The following is a 20006-nucleotide window of genomic DNA, read 5'->3' on the forward strand; positions in this document are numbered from 1 at the left end:
TGTGTGTCCGTAGCATAGTTGGGTGGATTTCATTCCGCAGTTCCTCCCTTTCTCCTCCTTCTCCTTCCGTCCCCCTCTACTCCACTGACCTTCCTTCTATTTTCACAGGATTCCTGCTCCCCTCTTTCCTTATTTTGGTATAGCTTCCAGATATGAGAGAAAGCATTGGATGACCATTAACTTCTGGGAACTAGCTTATTTCAGTTGGCATAATAATCTCCAGTTCCCAGAAAATGCCATAATTTCCTCCTTCCTTATGGCCAGGTCAAGCTCCACTGTGCACAGACACCACTTTTCCTTTGTCATTCATCTGTGAATGCCCCCCCCAGCCCCCGCCGGGTTCCCAGCGTGGCTATGTGAATTGTGCTGCTATAAGCACGGTGTGGCTGTGATGACTTTTGGAGTGTGATGACTTCAGTTCTTTTGGATAAATACTGAGGAGTATTACTAACATCCAGAGTGATCAGGCAAGAGGAGGTCATTAAATGCAATTAAAATAGAAGAAAAGTCAAACTGTCTCTGTTTGCTCAAGACATAATCCTGCATCTAAGAGACCCCAAAACTCTACCAGAAGATTTCTAGAGCTGATAAATTCAACCAAGTAGCAGGGTACAAGATAAGTATATGAAACTCAGTAGCTTTCCTACACACCAATAATGAATCTGCTAAGAAATCGGGAAAATGATCCCGTTCACAATAACCTAAAAATCCTCCCAAACTTGGGAATGAAGTCACCTCTTTTTGCTCAGCTGTGCTGCCCAGATTCCACGGTGAGGCTGTGGGTCCTCCCTGCTTGAACTTTTACCCGGAAACTCTCTAGTGGGTGGCGCCCTGCGTTTGGGCTCAGGCGGCGGGCATGCTGTGAGCCCAAACTCTCTGTTCTGCCCATGGTCTCTGAACAGCCTCCGCCTCAGAGTTTGTGAGCTGATGGGGGAGAGTACCTTCCTGCAGCTGGTGTGGCTCTTGAGGTTCAATGTCTTAGGGAGAAGAAGAGACTGGGGCGAGGAAAGGCTGCCCCTGCCAGACAAGGGAGAATTAAAAAAAAAGGTTGCACTTTAAATTTCCTTTTAAAATTTAAAACACCCACATTTGCCAATCATTTTTTGTGTGCATGGGTCTCCTCAGGGCCTGTCCCAGGCCCCTCATGCATGATCCTCACCTAGTGTGGCACCCAGTCTACAGTGCTGGCCCTTCCTGGGGCTGGACCTGTAGCACGCTCCTGTTCAGCAATCCTCAGTCTCACTTCCCTCGCTTCAACATGACTCAGTCTTTCCAAGGTTTTTGATTTCTTTTTTTCGGAAATAAGAACCTTTTTTCACACCAATATTTCATGGTTTTACATAATATGAACTTACATTATCTAATTAGGATTTTACCTACAACTGGCATGAATAGGATTAGAAACAGCTCCACCAATGGAAGCCCAAGTTCCCTGCCTGGCTAGACTTGTTCACTGGGCTCGGCAGGCTCCCCCTGGCCCATGGGTTAATGTCCTCACTCCCAGCTCCTCCTGCCCCAGGAAGGAGGCCCACTCGCTTCCCCTCTGTCTGGGACACTGAGGCACCACTGGATGCTCCAGTGCAGTCGCTACTTCCTCCCTTACCAAACACAGCTGGTGCCCGGAGGAGGACGCCCTGGGGGTCCTGGAGACTCTGTGGTGGAGGTCGTTGTCCTTCAGTGGTGAAGACTGAGGTCCACAGTGGGATGGCCACCCCGAGCGGCCAGGACACCGCACGTTCTTCACAACAACTCAGTGGACCCCTGGTGCAGCTGAGGATGTCCAATTTGGAGGTTCCTGCTTCTGGAAACAAGCTCACCTCTGTCCCTTGTCATGCCAGCTCATGCCTGGGGACAGGGTTGCTGGAAACAGGAGCTTCCCCAGCCACCAGCTGGTGACCACTATGCATGTCCCGGCAGGGAGCCCGGGAGGAGGCCTGGGCTGAACTCTGTGGCACTCCCGCATGAAGATGCCCTGCCCCGGGCTTGCTGTCCCCTGTCCTAGTGGCAACAGTGTGAAGTGCTCCTGTCCAGACACCCTGGGAACCCGGCCTTGCTGGCTGTTGGCTACACCTGCCCCAGGTAGCTCTGGGAGCCATGGACGGGACTGTGTGGCTGTCATTTCTCTGACATAATTAGAAGCCCGAGGGCAATTAGCTCACCTAAAGCTGTGAGAAGGAGAGTGGCTGGCACTCCCCATCTGTGGGATGCATGGAGTGCGTTGTGAGGGAAGAGCAGGGTCCACTCAACCAAAGCCCCTGCGAGAACAGGTGCCTGAGCAGCGGCCCTGAAAACATAACCGTGTCTTATGTTGTGGGGTTTCCACAAAACACTTGGAACTTCAATTTTTCTTCTGATACAAAATGAACGAGTTTGGCGTTGGCTTCAGTTCTCCCAGTTCTGCTTCCCTCTTGCAGTCTGGTAATTCTGGGCAACAGGCAGCTCAAAGGCATATCCCTTGAAGCATCCTCCTACAGTGCTCTGCTTTTATTTCCTACATGTCTTTGGGGTTTGGTGTCATGGTCCACAGAATCTGGACCTGTTGTGGGGAGGCAATTATTCAGGTGTCAGCTGAAGCAGGGTCCCATCTACTGACGGTGCTTGTGGGGTCTGGCCTTGCTAAGCTCTGAAGTCCGAGCCTAGTGCGCAACAGGGCAGCAGTCCAGAAGCTCTTGAGTGGCCATGTAGCACTGAAGGTGGCTTTCTAAGACTGTCCTTCATGCAGGCCAGAGACGGCAGGCCAGAGACGGTAGGCCAGTCGCCACAGACCCAGCATGGGGCAGCTTCTTCTACTAGCTCTCTTGGCTCTGCTGATTCCTCCTGTCCCGAGCTCCTTCTCATGCCTTCTTTGAGACAAGCATGAGGGTCCTGGGGACAGCAGATTGCCGGCTGTGATCTACAGGGGTCTGGACGCTCAGGTTGGTTTTTCACCCTTTCCAACCACTGAGTGCTTCCAGGGCCACACCCACTTGCTCAGGGTGCAGCCACATGATTTGGGCATTTGGGGGGGCTACAGCTTTTATCCAGAGCAACAAAGAGGTGCTTGGGCTTCTGCACCTGTTGGTGTTCATACGCTGCCTGTGGCCCTCAGCATTTATGAGGAAAGGGGAATGATCATCACGAATCTCTTCCAAATAAGTGTGGAACACATTCTTTGTGTAACAGACAGGCCACTGTCTGGGGTAAATATTCTTTATGGGGACCATATTTTTTAAAAGGCGGAGAAAACAACGGAGCATTTCTGGAACGCATTTGACACGCAAATATTCTGGAAAATGGCCTGAAGAACATGTGGGAGGCTGTGGCTTCATGTCTGAGCCAAGGAGACGCCTTTAGCCCCGGCTGAGCCCATGGGGGTGGCAAGCATGTCTGCTTTCCCTCGGGGGACAGCGGGGTGAGACTCGGGCCGGAACAGGCATCCCGAGGCTCAGTCATGGTGTGGGTCAGGGTTCATGTGAGCGGAGCAGGGCTTTTACTTCCAGGGTTCGTCAAACCTCAGCAGTGCCGCAGATGGCCCTGAGCGCAGAAGGCTGCGCTACCAGGGAGGACCCCTCTGCCCTGTCCTTTCTTCACTGTGTCACCTGTGGCTCTGGCTGCTGGAACCAGGTCTTCATGGGCAGGCAGCTACTGTGGAGCCTCAACCCATGGCCAAGGCAAGTGGGGACCTGGGTGAGCTGGCCAGGTAAGAGTCAAGAGCCCAGTACCCAGCCAGGTCTCAAACGAGGGCTCTGGACACCACGTGCCCTCTACCCCCACCTGCAGGAGCAGAGCGTGACGGCCAACACTCACGGACCCAGCACATGCATCTCCCACGGGAGCCAGACCCACAGGGTGCCAGGAGCCTCCCAGGCTCCACTCAGAGTGATAGCGCCACTTGCTGCTGTGGCCACAAAGCTTTTCCTGTCCTGTGCGTGGCTCCTGCTGGGCCTCTCACTGCCTCTTCCCTTGGAAGGACTTTCCCCAGCAACTGAAGAAGCCAACTATTCAACCATCTCGGATTATCCCAGCCACGATTCAAGGTGTGAGCATGAGTGGCTCGCGGTGAGCTCCGTGACGAGCAGCGACTCCAGAAGCCCTGGCGCTGCTCCAGGCAGAGCTGGCCCTGCAGCAGTACCCACCCCAGGACACTTAGCTGGACACATCTCCTGTTCCCAGTGCAGGTTCTGTTCAGAACAGAGACGATACACACGCTGTCTCACGGCCCCGAACAGCCTGATGGCCACTGTCAGCAGGGATGTGCCCTCACTGAGGGAAGAGCCCTGGCTGTTGGCTGGGCACCCCCTGCCCTCTGAACATGAACTCAAGTCTAACATTTTCAATGTTGGTATTTCCCAAACGCCGTAGGCAAGGACTTAGCCTTGTTTGTGGAAAATAAAACTAAGTAAAAAAAAAAAATAAAAATAAAAAGCCCTCCGAGGCCCTGGTCAGGGATTTATGCCCGCTTTAACCGTGTGCGTGGTTTAGCACCCGCTCAGGTCAGCAGCCGGGTGCCTTCATGGGTGCGAGCCCACACTTTCATAGACAAGTGTTTTTAGAAAGTCATTTTAATGAGAAAATCCTGCTCGACATAGGAAATCCTGTTTTCTGTTTTAAATCATGTTCCCTGAGGTGGGAGACATGGACAGAAAGGAGACATCAGCTCTAAGTCAACACAGCTTTTTTAATATTTCCGGCCCTTCATTCAAGCCTACAGGTTTGCTCGTGAGGTCAGCTTAGCAAGTTATGTTTAAGAAGCTGCCTGGCTGAGCTGTCCTACTGATTCCTTCCCACGCAAGGCTGAAGGGCTTTCTCTGAGGCCAACAGAGACACGTATCAAGTACTGGGGTTGTCATGCAGGATGCAGAGGCTGCTGTGAGGCTGAGGGATTATCCCAGACAAGACTGTTCTTGGCTGTAGTTGAGCAGCATTTGGAAAAGTCTTCACACCAGTTCCCCCACTGGCTCTCACACCATGGAAAGACTATTTCCTAGAGAGTGCAGTCTGAGAAAGATTAAAACATCCTCAAGAGCTTTGTATCAGTCTATTTTCTGTTGCTGTAATAAAATACCTGAAGCTGGATACTTAATAAAGAAAAAAGCTTTATTTAGCTCACAGTGTTGGGGCTGAAGGTTCACAATCAGGAAGACCCATCTGTTTGGTCTTTGGGGAGGGCCCCTTGGCTATGTCACATCATGGCAGATGACATGACGACATGAGGAACAGACCACATGGTAGGGCAAGAATCCAGAGAGCTCCATGGACCAGGCTCACTGTTTTGCACCAACCCACCCACCCTGAGGGAACTCACTCCATGAGACCAGCACTAATCCCTGCTGGCACTCCCTGTGACCAGATCACCTCCCTGCAGGAGGTGCCACCACTCAACACCGCCACAGTGGGATGGGCTCCCACTTAAACCTCTGAGGGCAAACCTCATGGGGCCTGGCCAGGCAGAAGAGTGTCGTCACTTCCACTGGCATTTCCTGGGCGCTGCTTCTGAGTCACTGGGGCTGCAGAGTGCATGACAGGGAGAAGGGTGTGGAACACCAGGAAGGCTCCCTGCAGCACAGGGCTCGGGGATTTACTCCTGGAGAAGTGGAGCTCGCAGGCCGAGTCAGGGGCTGGTGGCGGTGGGAAGTGGGAGAACTCCCGAGTAACCACTCCCCTGCTACAGTGGCTTTTCATTCTAACCATCAGGGGAAACGGTTGTTCCTGTGGCTAAATGATGGACTACATGTTTAGAAAAGGAGGCAAAAACCAGTAATTTGAATTTCTGAGAAGACTGTCTCGCAGGACAAATTACCGGAGAATTTTCTAAGATGCTTTGAAGCGCAGAACAACCTGCACTTTAAATTATCCCCAGAATTGCAGATCCTGCACAACCCACCCCAGCCAGGAATACAGGGGCGTTGGGGCCGGCGGCATTTTAATCCTCAAGTTTCAATCATGCAGGAATTCTTCTTTCTTTTCTTGCCACGCTTAATTTAAGAATCAAACTGGAAGCAGAAGTCACACATTGCACACAGACATCTAGTGCAGGATGAGCTCCCGGACGAGCCTCTTTGGGTATCTATGAGGGGACAGGAGAGACGAGAGACCCAGTCTTCCTTTCCTATTTGGAGAGGAGGAAGAGGAACTTGCCGTCCTTCACATGTTCCCTGTCCTCCTCCATTTCCAGCCTGACATTTCATGGGCACATGGACGTGCAGCAACCCTGGGCTCCCTGTTGTGGTCGGTCCAGATCTGAGTTCTGCAGGGAACAGCCCCCAAAGAGGCTGAGACCCTGTGGGGGCCCTTTGCAGCATCCTGAAGAGGAAAGGGTGAGGGCCTGCATCTTTGTGGCTGAGTCCCGTGACTCTGGAGGCATCTCCCTCGGCTGGAAGGAAGGAGGTGAAGTAGTGGTTCCCTAAGCCCCGGCCAGGTCCAGCCTGCTCCCAGGTGTTGAGCCCCCGGAGCTCAGCACCCTGGCTGAGAAGGCTCTTTGTAAGTGCCCACCTTGGACCTCCCAGGAAGCCAGAAGAGAGAGTAGACATGGTTCCTCCTCTTGCAGCCACCTCCCAGGGTGCCCCGAGGGATGCCTCTGACTTAAGTTCACCCTTCGATAAAGAAACTTCAGTGCTTTCAAAGTTTGTACTGAAGGATGACTGATTGGAAGACAAATTTCCTTTATTTTAAAACATCCAAGGAAACAAAGCTCTTCAACAATGTCCCTTTTATTTGCTTTTAACTTTCTGAGCAGTTTTAGCAGGTAAAACGGATAAAGCGTGAAGTTGGAGTGGGGTTCACAGTAAAGCCCCTTTCTCCTGCCTGCAGAGCCTTGCGTATCCCAAGGCCCCATCTGGAGAGGACAGACTCAGGCAAGCTGCTCTCAAAGAAGGGAGAAGCCAGCGGCAGTGCAGCCCACCCCCCCGTGGCCCAGGGGACTGCGTGCTCTTGCGTGACACACACATGAGCCAGGGGGACACAGGCGTGCTGTTCCAGGCAGTGAGTGAGTGGAGGCCAGTGTGAAGCCAGGAGGCAGGAGTCTCTTACCTTTCTGCCTCTCAGCAGGAGAGCACCCGGCTGGCCTGAGCCTCCACCAAAGAGCCATTTCCCTGAAGCCAGGGGAAGAGCAGCCCGGGCTCTGGTTGCAGTCAACAGCTGGGCGCACAACGGCGTGCCTTCTGAGGGACTTCTCAGGAAGTTCTCTGTTCTTGATTCATGCACAACCCTCAGAATATGTGCCTACACTCTTCAACAGTTTGCACACGGCACCAGGGGCAAGGTCCTGGGGCCAGTAGCCAGCAGCACTGCCATCTCTCTCTCCGGCACTTCCCAGCCTCGTGGCTACCACTTCAGGAGCCCTCTCTCCCAGAGACCAGTCACCCCAGCACTCTCATGGCTTCAAGCACCTGTCAGGCACTCGTCACAGACCACTCTTTAACTAGGAGTGGGGGAAGCACTTCCTGCTGGCATTTTGCAGCTACCCTGTCCATCCACAAGGGTCCTGTGTTGGTCGGCCATAGAGCCTGGGCTGCGTAACAAATTGCCCAAACCTAGTGAGTGGAAACAGCTATTTGTCATACTGATGTACCTGTGGGATGGGAGTTGGGATGGCAGAGGGAGGCTGTGCGACTGATCCTGTGCTCTTGGATCCAGAGTGTGGCCTCTGCTGGGTTTCATTCACTGGCGAGGCCTCAGGAGCACCCAGACTCAAGGAGAGGCGTGCTCCTCTGTCCCGGGCTACGTTTGGAGAGCATGTGGTGGCCATGCACACCCAGCTGTTCCTGGGGCAGCATGGAAATGGACAAGAGCAGGTGGACCTGGCTCCTGGGTGTGCTGAACCTGGGGCTCTGGCCCTCAGGCAGTATGTGCCTGGGTCACGCTCCATGTCCTTAGGACTCAGTACCAGTCGTATCTACAGAGGACAGGCTCTGGGACCTCCATAATAACAAGCTCTTCTGCTGCTCAAGACCTTAGAGTGGGGTAGCATGGTGTGTGTCCTGGGCTTTAACTCTTCCCCAAGTGCCCTCTCTGGATGACTTAACTGGTACAATGTACAGACGCTGTTCAGTGTGTTCTTTGGGGAATAATGTCAAGGAAGGAGTCTGCAGGTTCAGTACTAATACGATGTTTTTAAAAAATATTTCCACCCGAGGTTGGTTGACTCCACAGACGCAGAACCTGCAATATGGAGGTGTGTGCACCAGCATGGTTGGTGCAGGGCCTGGCAGATTCTCTAACTTGTGCCTTGGAAAAGCAACCCCACCAGCGTGTGCCAATCAGACCTTCTGTCACCAGACATGGTGCTTTGAGCTTGTGTCTTTGTAATCTTTAAAAAACTTAAAAAAAAATCCACTGTTTTGCTTCCAAACTCTACCATTATTGTTTGAAATAATATTTATGGTAATTTTTTTCTAATTATACTTTAAAAATATGGGAAACTTTAGGAAAGTATAGAGAAGAAAATAAAAATGTTCAATGATACCACCCCTCAAAATAATTGTGAATATTGCAGTTATTTGCCCATTGGAGTATTTCCTGTGATCAGCTGTTCTTGCGTTAAGTCTTCTTAACGACTAATCACAAATCTGGCAGTTGGGCGGGAGGGGGTGTCACAGGAGCAAGTGGGCTGAGCTGTGAGGACAGGAAGTCCTTCTGGACTTCCAATGCCATCAGCTTTGCATAATTACCGTCTTCTACTTCAATACTGTGACCTTGTCACCAGATCCCTTTCTTTCATATACACCCTTTCCTGCAATCCACACGCCCTCTGCTTGGTGACAGTAGTGATCACAGTTCCCACAGGCACAGCTGTCTTCCACCACAGTGGACCATTGGGACGTGAACTTTAAAGCCTTCCAGAGCTAATAGAGCACATGTCAGAGCACATGGCTGGCCTTCAATGTCATTCACAGACCCTGACTTCAGCTTCACGTGACAGACACGTGATCACCAAGGGCTTTTGCCCAGTGTCCCCACACCTGGGCCCTTGGGGTCCTTGCTGCTTTGTGGCAGTCCAGTGCCTGAATCTGAACACACACCATCATTCTTCCCTTATGAAGACTTCCTTTAGTGTATCTTGTAAGCCTTTCGCTGCTAGTTGGGAAAATTCTACATTTGGTTAAGTTTTAATTCTGGACTGATTTCTTGCTTTTCTCTTCCTTTTATACCAAGATTTCCTGTTTTCTCTCTGAATTTTCTTGACCTTGTTTACTTGTTTCCTTTAAGAATCTGTGGGCTGGGGCCTTGGGACGAGTGGCCAGCCCAAGACCCTTGTCCATAGCGAGTTCTCAGTCGCTCAGGTGGACCTGGCACTTGTCAGAATGGAGAGTTAGGAAGGGGAATCATCCTGTGTGGTTTGAAGGTGTGGAGGTGGTGCAGGATGATGGCCGGAGGAACTGGGCTTGTTGCACTCAGGTGTGGGCAATTAGCAAATGTCAGGCCACAGCCGAGAGCTGAGGAGCTAGAACTGGCCTTGGACCAGTTTGTACAACTGCAAAGCATGGACTCTGCTCTATGGTGGTTTGTGCAGGACGGTGACACAGAGGGCCCTTTACTGGCTCCTGTGTGGGGCATGCATTTGGAGGGGAAGTCTTAGAGGAGCAGGCAATTCTGAGACTCAACTGTTCCTTCACCAAACTGATGAATTCTAAGTACCTTCCTAGTGCCAGGTGCCCAGGGGGGTCCAGCATCAGGTGATGTGGTCATCCCTGCTCTTGTGGGGCCTGTGCTCCAGGGAGGGGAGGAGGTGGCAACAGAATAGACAGTGCGCACTCATGTCTCCACCCCCATGTGCTTTGGGGTGGCCAGTGTTCAGACCCAGTTAGATTCCTGTGCCCTTTAAGGAAAACCCTCTGTCCTTGAAGCTCAGCCCATTTGCTCCTGTGACACCTTCTCCTACCCAGCTTTTGCTAGAATTCCAATAAGAGTGTGAGTCCCTTGTGAAGGCAGCTGAAAGTCCAGGCTTCCTTTTGATAAACCCCTTTCAGGAGTTGACGCTCGGGAAGTCAGGCTTGGAAATGACCAGATGGGAACGGGGCTGGGGAACTATGTGGATGAGCCCCCTCGTGCAGTCACAGCCTGAACCAGGCTCCATTTCCCCGTCACTTCCTCCAGGATGGCACAGGCTCTCATGTGACTCCCAGGGGTATGGAAGCCAAGGAAGCCTGGGATGTTTCCCCACGTGTCCTGCCTGCACACAGAGCCCTGAAGTCCCTGTGACCCACTCATGACCTTTTCTTTTTCTCTGGCCAGGAATCTTACATCTTGTCTGCAGAACTTGAAGAACAATGTGAAGCCATAGGCAGGAAGCTGCTGGACATGGAAGATGCACTTCACACGGCCATGCACAGTCACAATGGAGAGCTCATTCATATCCTTGCATCTTGTGGGTTGAACACCTGCAAGTTTATTTTGTAAAAGAAAGTCTTAATAGTTGCCTCACTTCTCCAGGCCTCAGCAGATGGAAGCAGGTGCAGCTGCTGCTTGCCCTGTAGTGCGCCTTGGGTCTGAGGTGGCCCGTGTCCAGTCTTTGGTAAGCCATTCAGTGTTTTTTTGATTATTAAATCTGACCACTAAAAATTAGCCACTGAGGCTAGACATGCATGCAATGAAGCCAAAGCAAAGTGGAGTTTCTGGGGAGTGAAGAGCCGAGTTGAGTGGCCATGGGGAATGATCAGGGCCAACTCTGGACAGGCTCTGGTTTTTAAGGGCTTTCCTAACTCCCAGAAACCAAACCCACCCTCTGGTTTCTTGGTTCCACAATTCTGCCACATAATGGGGCTACAGAGTGTCCAAACTAGCAGCATTTTGGATCAGTGCTTCTCAGTGTCTAACCAGCTACCTGGGGTTAAGCTCAACCAGTTCCTTCTAATTCCTAGTGATAGGATCTTCTCACAGGGCTCCATATCCTGGTGTCTCCTCTGTTAAAGTTGGCTTCAGTGAGTAAGGGCAGGAGGACTGTTGGCTCGGGCAGGTGTCCACGAAAAGCCCTGTGTCCCTGGTGATCCGAGGGACTGTTTACCACTGGCTAGTTCTCTAGGGCAGGTGGAGGGTGCACAGGTGTATACAGTGATGTGCAGCCCACCCTGCATGTTTTTGGTGATTAAGTGTTGAGTGGACACTTTGTGGCTAACGTGCACTTTTCTCTTCATTCCTTCTTTCTGTTCAGGATTGTGACTTCTATTAGGTGTTTTAGGCAGCTTTTCTTCTCTGTGACCAGAGGGCTGACAAAAACATCATGGAGAAGGAAGAATTTATCTGGCTCATGATTTCAGTGGTTCAGTCCATGTGGCTGACTCTGTAGCTCTGGCCCGAGGTGAGGCCGAGCATCACAGCAGAAGGGGTGGAGGAAGAAAGCAGCTCAGGACATGGCCCCAGGAGGCAAAGGGAGCCCCCCTAAATGCACACCCCAGTGACCACCTCCTTCAGCCACACCCTTCCTGCCTACGGTTAGCACCCAGATAATGCATTCGTGGATTGATCCATTGATTAGACTACAGCTGTCATAATCCAGGCATTTCACCTCTGAAAATGAGCTTTTGGGAGACAGATCACACTTAAACCATAACTGATGTGTTCATAGGAAATTCAGCTATTTGAACTTTGCTCCTTATTACTGTTTTCCTTTTAAAATTCCAGTTCTTACCATACTTTATTGTGTGTGTGTGTGTGTGTGTGTGTGTGTGTGTGTAAGTGATCCTGAATGAGGAAGGATTCATCTTAATCAAAAGTATTCAGATCTATGGTTTCATAATAGATCCACGTTGTTCCTTCTTTGCTATAGCTTTAAGTCTTTGACCTTGCTTATTAAGCTTAGCAGGGTATTTCTTTAACCGAATCAGCAAGTATTCTAACACTGTTCAAGGCAGATTTCTAAAAACTGACGTACGTTCTGTTCACCACAGTTTCCTGCCTCTTACAGAACTAGCCTTCCTGCTGTGCGTGGAAAGCTCCCCGGGAAGCTGCAGGAGACAAACGGTGTCCTTGTGACTGTGTGTTCACAGATCATGCAGATTGGAGCTCTTCTGAGAGGGAGGTGAATGGCAAAAAGGCCTATGACTGCTGGTGGCACTGGATAGCAGCCCGTGACAGAAGGCCAAGGTGCTGGAGGGCCCTGTCACCACCAGCAGTGGCTCCTGAGCGGGATGTCCCAGGGCTTGAGCAGGGCTGGGAGCTGTTCTGAGAGCCACGGACAGGCCTTGTGTTGGCCTCTTGTTTTGAAAATTTCTAAAAGGTTAGTTTGATTCTAGGGAATTGAGTCTCCCTGCTATGCCTGGGCGGCAGGGGCGGAGCTGGGGAGGACTGAGCAGTGCGTGAACCATCAGCTTTTCCAAGTAAAGGGCTCTCAGATAGGTGGCCTCTTGTCACTCACTTGTCACTCAGGATAGCGACACATACCTCTAAGTTTCTTGGGGTTAATGAGGCTGGATTCATGCTGCATGTTTAACAGGGTCCACAGGCAGGGTAGGGACTTGTTGGTCTCATGGCGCTCCACTCCACCACAGGCCAAGCTGCCTCCCCGGTGTGCCTGAGCAGGGCCACGGCAGGTTGACTCAGACACTATGGAGCAAGCGTTGATTATGAAACGCTCCTCCGAGGAGAGGGGTACTCATTCCTGCTCCACAGTTGAGAAAACCAGGGCTTGGAATTCCCTGAGCTGGACCATGGTCGTCTCTAGTGGGTGTAGAACCTTGCACCACGAAGCCTGCAGCTGCCTTGGCCAAAGGAGGCCCTGAATAGACAGACGGATCCATCCCACAGCCCACAGAGATACTCACACTCTAGGCTAGAATAAAAGTGCTTATTGAAGGTAGCTTTTTTTTCTTTTTTGATGTTTTGCTGATTCTTGCAGAGATAAAAGGAGCACCCTGGGGAGGTGTCACGGGCTGGGCACTTGAGTCCCATCCCAGGCTTCCCTCTGTAGCCTGGTTGGGAATAAATGCTGGGAAGGTGCCATCAGGCCTGCTCAGAGTGGCACCCAGGGTTGGGTGGGACATTGTGCCCTAAGACAGGACGTGTCTTTTGTGGCTCTCTGCAGCCTCCTGACAAATGAAATGAGGGTTTATCTGGAGGTTCCAGGCTGCCAGCTGAAGCCCGACTGGTTAGTTTTCATTCTTGATGGGCGACCCACTGGGAGTGAGGTTGGAGGAAAGCACTTGCTGCCGGAGCTCTGTGCACGTGGTGTGGACACAGTGCGACTGCTGCGAGCCACACAAGGGCATGGCTGGTGTAGGCTGGAGGGGAACACTGTGCCCCCCATGTTCCTGTCCACGCCTCCTGTGGAAGGTGCTGGGTTCTGCCTAGGCTGTGTGCACCACAGAGTGTTGGCAAGTGGCCAGCGAGTGATAGGCAATGTGGTTGTACACAAGAAGGTTCTTACGCATACTGCTCTGTGTCGGGGCTATGGACAGCCTGTCCCTGGCCTCTCCCAAGAGGGCACTGGACTGACCAGCCTGAGGAGGGACAGAGATGGCCATGTCTCCTCATTACCCTGAGGCCCATTACCTCATGTGTGGTAGGACTAAACAGCTCCTGTTGGATGCAGGGCAGTGAGCATCCAACATAGTCTGCGCCATTGACCAGGAGAGCAGACAGCAGAGAGGGGCCACTCTGGCAGCAGAGGAGAGGACAGGAGCTGAGACTTCACAGCCCGCCAGCTGGGCTTCCAGGAGCAGCCGTCTCAGCCCCAAGTACAATTTCACAGTCATTTTGTGTCCCAATTAATTGTTGCATTCTGAAGACTCTTTTGAGCATGTACGATGGCTTGAATGTGATGACACATTCAAGGCACAAACTTAAAACCCTGCAGTACAGGGAAGCTGAGCAGGGAACTCCCCATTTTTTTCCTTCAACTTCGGCAACACACTATCACAGGAAATGAAGCACACCTGGGATTTGCACATTTGGGGCATCTTTCAAAGCCCCCAGGGCAGTTCTGCCGGCCTGAGTCAGAGACAAGGTGGGGACAGACTGGTTCTATTTGTGATTGCATTTACATCCATGTCCAGGAAGCCCTGGCAGAGTTCTGTTCCCTGCTATGTGGAATGTCTGGCGCCCAGTGGATTAGTTTCGGTGGTGCTCAATGGCGTGCAGACTCTAAATGCATCCAGAATCGTGCAGAAGTCCCACAGCTCTCGTCTGGTTCAATTTTCTAATTTGTAGCTTGAACAGACCAAGGTAGCCCAGTGTGGGAGCATGCCCTGCCCTCTTGGACACGCTTTCTGCCTCTAGGGCTGAAGAGCTGGAGGGGAGAACCTCGGGGACCCGGAGCTCACACACTTCACGGACAGGGGGGCTGTGCAGGGCTGGTGGCCATAGCACTCCCCTGTGGCTCCCACCTAGGCCTTGGGGTGAGAACAGCTGGGGACGACAGTGTGGGGAGGGGCACACAGTGGTCTTGGCATGATGTAGGCAGCTCATGCAGTCACTTGGCCCAGGCTCTGGAGTGGACAAGGCTCTCCTCCTTGCCCACGAGTGGCTGAGGTCCCTACTGCTGTCCCTTCTAGGTGGTTCCCCAGTACCGCAGGCCACAGTGGATACAAGAGGAGCAGTGTGGCTTGAAAGAAGCTGTGGAGCAAACCTCTAGCAGCTTCAAAGCCTCTGGCTCCTTTTGGAATCAAGCCAGGTCAGAGGAGCAGGGGACCAACTTTGACCCAGCCATCTGAGTGCCCACTAGGAAGCCCCATTGACAGAAAAGCTCAGTGCTGTCCTATAAAAATAGGACTCCATTGGACAGTGGCTGCCCTCCTGACAGTGCCCTGAGCTCTTGGACCCCTTCACCAGCAACTCATGGCACGTCCCTGCCTGATCAGGGTGGTCCTGCCTCAGGTGCTAGAGCATGGCCCTGGGTCGGGAGCATTCTGCAGACTGCAGTGCCAAGCCCTGGGCCAGGATTAACTAGCCTGCTCATTTTTTTAGATGCTGAGCTACCTGGTGGCGTGTCTGGGGACATTCGAACTCAGCCTCCAAGTTCCCAGGCACAGGTCGTTGGGCTAGTTCAGCTCCTAGAGGCCTGCCCCCACCCTCATTCCAGTGCAGCAAGCACCTAAATTACAGAGGCCTCAGCCTTCATTCCTGGGGTTGTGTCCAGCCCTTGGACAAAACTCAAGGTCACTCATGCCAGAGGGTTTCAACTCTGAGCTGGATGGGTTAGCGAGCAGAGACCAGCTTCTTCTCTACCCTGCTGCTCGGCAGCCCGAGGCTTCTGTAGCAAACAGGATAGTTCATTTTTCTGAGAATCAATAAGGAAACACGAACTCATTTTTGTGCAAACATGTGGCTCAACACACCCTCCATGCCCATCTCCAGCCCCTGCGCCTCCTGTCACAGCTCCTTATGGCTGGCCAATGGGCTTCTCCAGCTCTCCCCATCCAGTCTGAGCCCGCTGGATCCCACTGTTCCGAGGACAATAGGATGTTTTTCAGGTTCTCTGCTCAGATTAAGATCAAGTGTCCCTCTTGATGTTATAGATGTGGGCTGCATCATCAGACTATGGCCAGAGCCCAGCTACTTCTCAGCATCACTGCTACTACTCTGTGCAAGTGGTGACCACTTCTCCCCTGCATATTCGCTATCAGCAGCCTCTCACTGCTCTCTGTGCCTCTGCCCAGCCCCTCTGCTCCCAGCTCACTTGGAGCACTTAGTCCTCCTGGGCAGGCTACCCACCCCTCAGTGTCCCTTTATGCTGGACCAGGACAGCCATCCCGGCTCACCCCTGTGCAGCCAACAGCATTTCTGAATGCATGGCTCGAGTCAGGCAGCATTTGAATATTTGAGTGACAGAAAGGAAGAGTGAGAATCTGGACCTGCGCTTTCATCTCTCCTGCCTGCTTCATAGGAAATGTTGCAAGTGGTTTCTTTTATAAATGTTCTGATTTAAATAAGAAAGCCATGCACGTCCATTGTGAATATCACAGAGCTGTGGAAATTTTAAAAACCACTGTCTCCTTCCCAGGGCCACTACCTGGACATGGTGGTGACCTCCTAAAATGCCTTCTAGCTGTCAATGGCTTATCACTGTAGTCATTGCAAAATTAAGATTGTTCCATAAAATTGTTCTGCAATTTGCTTTTTCTTCCCCCCTTGCTCATATTTTATCCTAAACTCTCTTCCATTTCAGTACATCCAAAATGTGCTGGAACTCCCATCTGGCAAGGAAGCGTGGGGCTGGGTGGTTAGAAAGAAAGATCTTGTAATTGGAAACATGATTTTAATTGTTCTAATGGTTACTATCTCATGGGAGGCTTCCAGGATTTCTGGGGTCTGGCTCTGCCCTGACAGAGCAGAAGATATTTGTCACATCTCTCTCTCTCTCTCTCTCTCTCTCTCTCTCTCTCTCTCTCTCTCTCTCTTTTTAAATATATATTTTTAAAACTTTATTTTATTTATTTATTTTTTAAAGTGGTGCTGAGGATGGAACCCGGGCTCACCCGTGCGAGGCGAGTGCCCCACCACTGAGCCCAGCCCAGCCCTGTTTATTACATCTCCTGGGAAGTAAACCTTAACTCTCTCACAGAAGGCACTATACTCTCACCAGGGAGGAAAACATTTATTTTTTCAGTCTTTGCCTGTGAGAAAGGCACAGGTAGTTTGTCTACTTCATGATGGGGACAGTCAGACAATAACCGTGTTCCCAGCTTCCTGGGGAGTTGCAATCCCATCTTTCTGACTCCTCAGTGTTTTACGAGGACTTAGGCTTCACTCTGCCTCCATTCCCACCTGCCTTCTCGGCCGAGTCATCCTGGACTCTATACCGTCTTGCGATGGGTGGAAGTCACAGCCTGTCCCCAACAACTTTCTCACTGCCGCAAGCCCCACCCACAAATCCTGAGACGTAATGGACAGACCCTGTCTGAACCAGGCCCACAGCGTGGGCAGCTGTGCAAAGCCCCCCTTGCCCTCGCCGACCTCAGAGTCCTTCTGCAACCAGGAGCTTCGTCCTCGTTCCCCATGCCCATCCACTAGTGAGGACAAGGCTCTGTCAGCAAAGGGGAAGCACAGGGGACTCCTGTCCCAGAGGCTGTGGTTCCCCCATCAGGGGGAAAGGGGTTTAAGGACGTGATTCAAAGGCTACATTGCAGGTGTTCTGTTCAGAGCTGGGGTTCACTTGTTAATCTGGGAGATAGTCATGTCTGAGATCTTCTGGTGCCATCCCCGAGTCTGATTACTTGGTCTTGTCGGGGGCGTGTGCTCAGGACAGATAACTCTGCCCAGGATGGAAAGACAGGGGGACCCTGTTTCCCCTTCCCCAGGTTAGGGGAGGGGAGAGGGGAGGAGAAAGAACTCTGAACTTTTTGAAAATGAGCCTCAGCAGCAGAGCAGCCAGTGCTGTCCAAGCCTGAAGTGGACCATGGTTTCCCCTGTGGGCCTGGAGGACAGGCCCAGGCCAGGGCCCACAGCTCCTGTGGCTGCCCTGACTTCACCTTCTCTGTTGTTTTTGGGGTGGGTGGCTGGACCTGGTTTGCTAGATCCCAGAGTTGGCCGGGCCAGGATGCAGGGGATGAGGGTCAGCAGAGAGTGTTGTCTGAGGGCCGTCCGATGGATGATGGGGCAACAGTCACTTTCTTTTGCAGCTTTTCTCTCTTTATACTTTTCAGTTTGTTCTGTCAGTGCCTGAAGTTTTACAGGTTTTATTTATTTTTTTTTTAAATCACATTTTGGTTTAACTTCTCTCTGAAAACCTTGGTCCTTGCTTATCAGATTGTGAACAGCGGTGTGTAGTCCAGGCTGCATAGCCGAGGTGATTAAGTCCCGTGGTTCCCTGGGATCACTCTTTGTGGTCAGCCTGTCTTCGTGCTGAACTGAGCCTGGTATTTGTGATGGGCCTACTTCACGCTTTGTGGCTTGCATGAAATTTTCCCTAAAGATGAGTACAGATGGGGGAAAGCAAAGCTTCTTTCAAAAGAAAAAAAAAAAAGAGAGAGAGAGAGAAACTGTTTTTTTTCCTCTCTTGCTTTCCCAACCCCACTCTCATCCCCCCTCAAGTTCAAGGGCAAGTAGTGAGCCTGGGTAGGAAATGTCTGTGAGTGACAGGCGAGGAGGGACCCGGGGCAGCCTCAGGCTGAGAGCTGCCTGGAGCTTGCAGGTGGCTGGGCCCTTGCTTCTGCTGGGCAGGCTCCTTGGCATATCCCAGATCCTCTGGGCTCCTTGTTCTGGAAGAGTCACACCCTGTAGGTGTCAATCATTCCTGCTCTGGCACTGCTCCTAGGTGGAGCAGCATTGCAGGTGGTGGCCTGTGAGCCTACAGCTCTCCCTGACCACCTTCCCCAAGCTTCCTCCACGTCTCCTCTGGAATGTTCCAGCAGCCTGACCTCCTGTGATGATTTATCCTTCCCTTTTCCTCTCTTCTTTTCTTTCTGGTACTGGGGATTGGACCTAGTGTTGCTTTGCCACTGAGTGACATCCCTAGCCCTTTCTATTTTTCATTTTGAGACAGGGTCTTGCTAAGTTGCTGAGGCTGGACTTGCATTGATGATCCTCCTGCCTCAGCCTCCTGAGCTGCTGGAATTGCAGGAGATGAACCTCTTAAAAGAAGAGCCTCATCTGTGCTGTACTTTGATTTGCTGAGTTCTTTGTTACTTTTCTCTGTATGAGAAACAACTCTATAAATAGGAAATCAGTTTAAGAGAAACAAACAATGCAGAAAAGGCCGGTGCCTGTACTCCATCAAATCTGGGGCCCCTGCAGTTGCCTGGGAGTAAAGCAACAGGGCAGCAGGTGAAATCCCAGAGCTGTTTCAGAGTCGTCCCTGAGAAGCCAGGTTTAAAGATTTGAAGGGGACCAGGCTGGCCAGTGGTGAGCAGGGCCCAGGGTTCCTGGTGAGAAGCTGGTCCTATTTGGGCCTCTGTACTTGCAGTGGCCCCATATCCTGGATTTCTTGGGGAGGCTCTGTTGTCAAGCATTCTTCCCTTTCTGCTGCCAGAGCTCTTGCGTCTGGCAGCCGCCCACCCTGGCCTGGGGCTCCCCAGCCTTGTGCTGGTAACCACGTATCGCTGAGCATTTGCCCTGCCATCTGTCTCAGCCTTTGCGCCGAGTATTCCTTCCACATTTCAGAATTATGCTTCAGATAGTTAATAACCTCAGGCCTCTCAGAAACGCAGCCGTTGTTAAAAGAAGTGTAAAATTTGTATCAATATTTAATTCCTACAATTTGGAAGAGCTCGGAACTGCAATTGGATGGCTCCATCTGCTCCAGGCGCTGGTTCTCAGAGGTCCCCGGGGGTGGGGCTGATCACCTCTCCTGCTCCTTAACAACTTTCACAGTCCCTCAAGGGAGAGCTCCAGATGGTGAAGGAAGCACTGCAGGCCATGATCCTGTCGCTCCAGACAGCCACGGAGGAGGCGGGAGGAGGAGAGGCAGTAGCCTCCTGCCCAGCAGCTGGTGTCCTGGAAGCACAGCCCGAGGGCAGGGGCTGGGAGGAGGCGGGCCACCCTATCATCAGGGTGGACTCAGGCTCCTGCTCCCGCAGCCTCACTGATGTTCCTGGAACAGTCGTGGGGACACAGAGCCTGGGGGTCTCCCAGCGGGGGGGTGGCCGTCCATTCTCATGAGCTGAAACGGGGCGTCTGCAAATTGGAATACTGGGGTGGGTTGCTGATTTTCCTTTTGAATGTCACTTAGAAGTTCACCTCCATGACATTCATGGGCGTGTGCTGCACAGGATTTGGAAATGTCTTCATCTCCGTTCCCACTGGACAGGGGTTGGAGGGAATTCTGGTGGAAGGGTGTCTGTTTCCCAGTTTCATCTTGCACTCTGCTGCAGTTAGAATATTTCATGATTCAAGAACTTGTGGAAAGAAAACCCAGGACAGGCCTCAGGACATCTGTCACACTTCCTTCCACCTCATCCCTGAGAGCCAGTCACCCCAGCTGGGCTTGGCAGGTGCTCCCCTCACTCCCTGGATTCCCTCCTCCCCAGAGAATTGACTTGAGCTTCCAGGCATCAGCCTCAGCGACTGCAGCTTTGGAGGTTTTCCTGGCACCAGGGGCACCTATGGAAAGGATGTCGGTATGGACCTTCTGAAGTTCACCACGGGGCAGGGCCTGG

At 52.0% G+C, this 20006-nt stretch overlaps 1 protein-coding gene across 1 annotated transcript in view; it reads left to right on the top strand.

Moving 5' to 3' along the window:
* The window catches only part of Disc1 (DISC1 scaffold protein), a 188725-nt gene extending 169340 nt beyond the window's left edge, over positions 1-19385 (top strand). Inside the window, exon 12 of the mRNA XM_078023053.1 lies at positions 10213-19385. Within this exon, the coding sequence (XP_077879179.1) occupies positions 10213-10377 (165 nt within the window). The 3' untranslated portion in view covers positions 10378-19385. The remainder of the gene's footprint in view (positions 1-10212) is intronic.
* The last annotated feature ends 621 nt before the right edge of the window (positions 19386-20006 follow it).

This window comes from Ictidomys tridecemlineatus, chromosome 10 (genome assembly GCF_052094955.1).
Source record: "Ictidomys tridecemlineatus isolate mIctTri1 chromosome 10, mIctTri1.hap1, whole genome shotgun sequence".
Classification (NCBI taxonomy): domain Eukaryota; kingdom Metazoa; phylum Chordata; class Mammalia; order Rodentia; family Sciuridae; genus Ictidomys; species Ictidomys tridecemlineatus.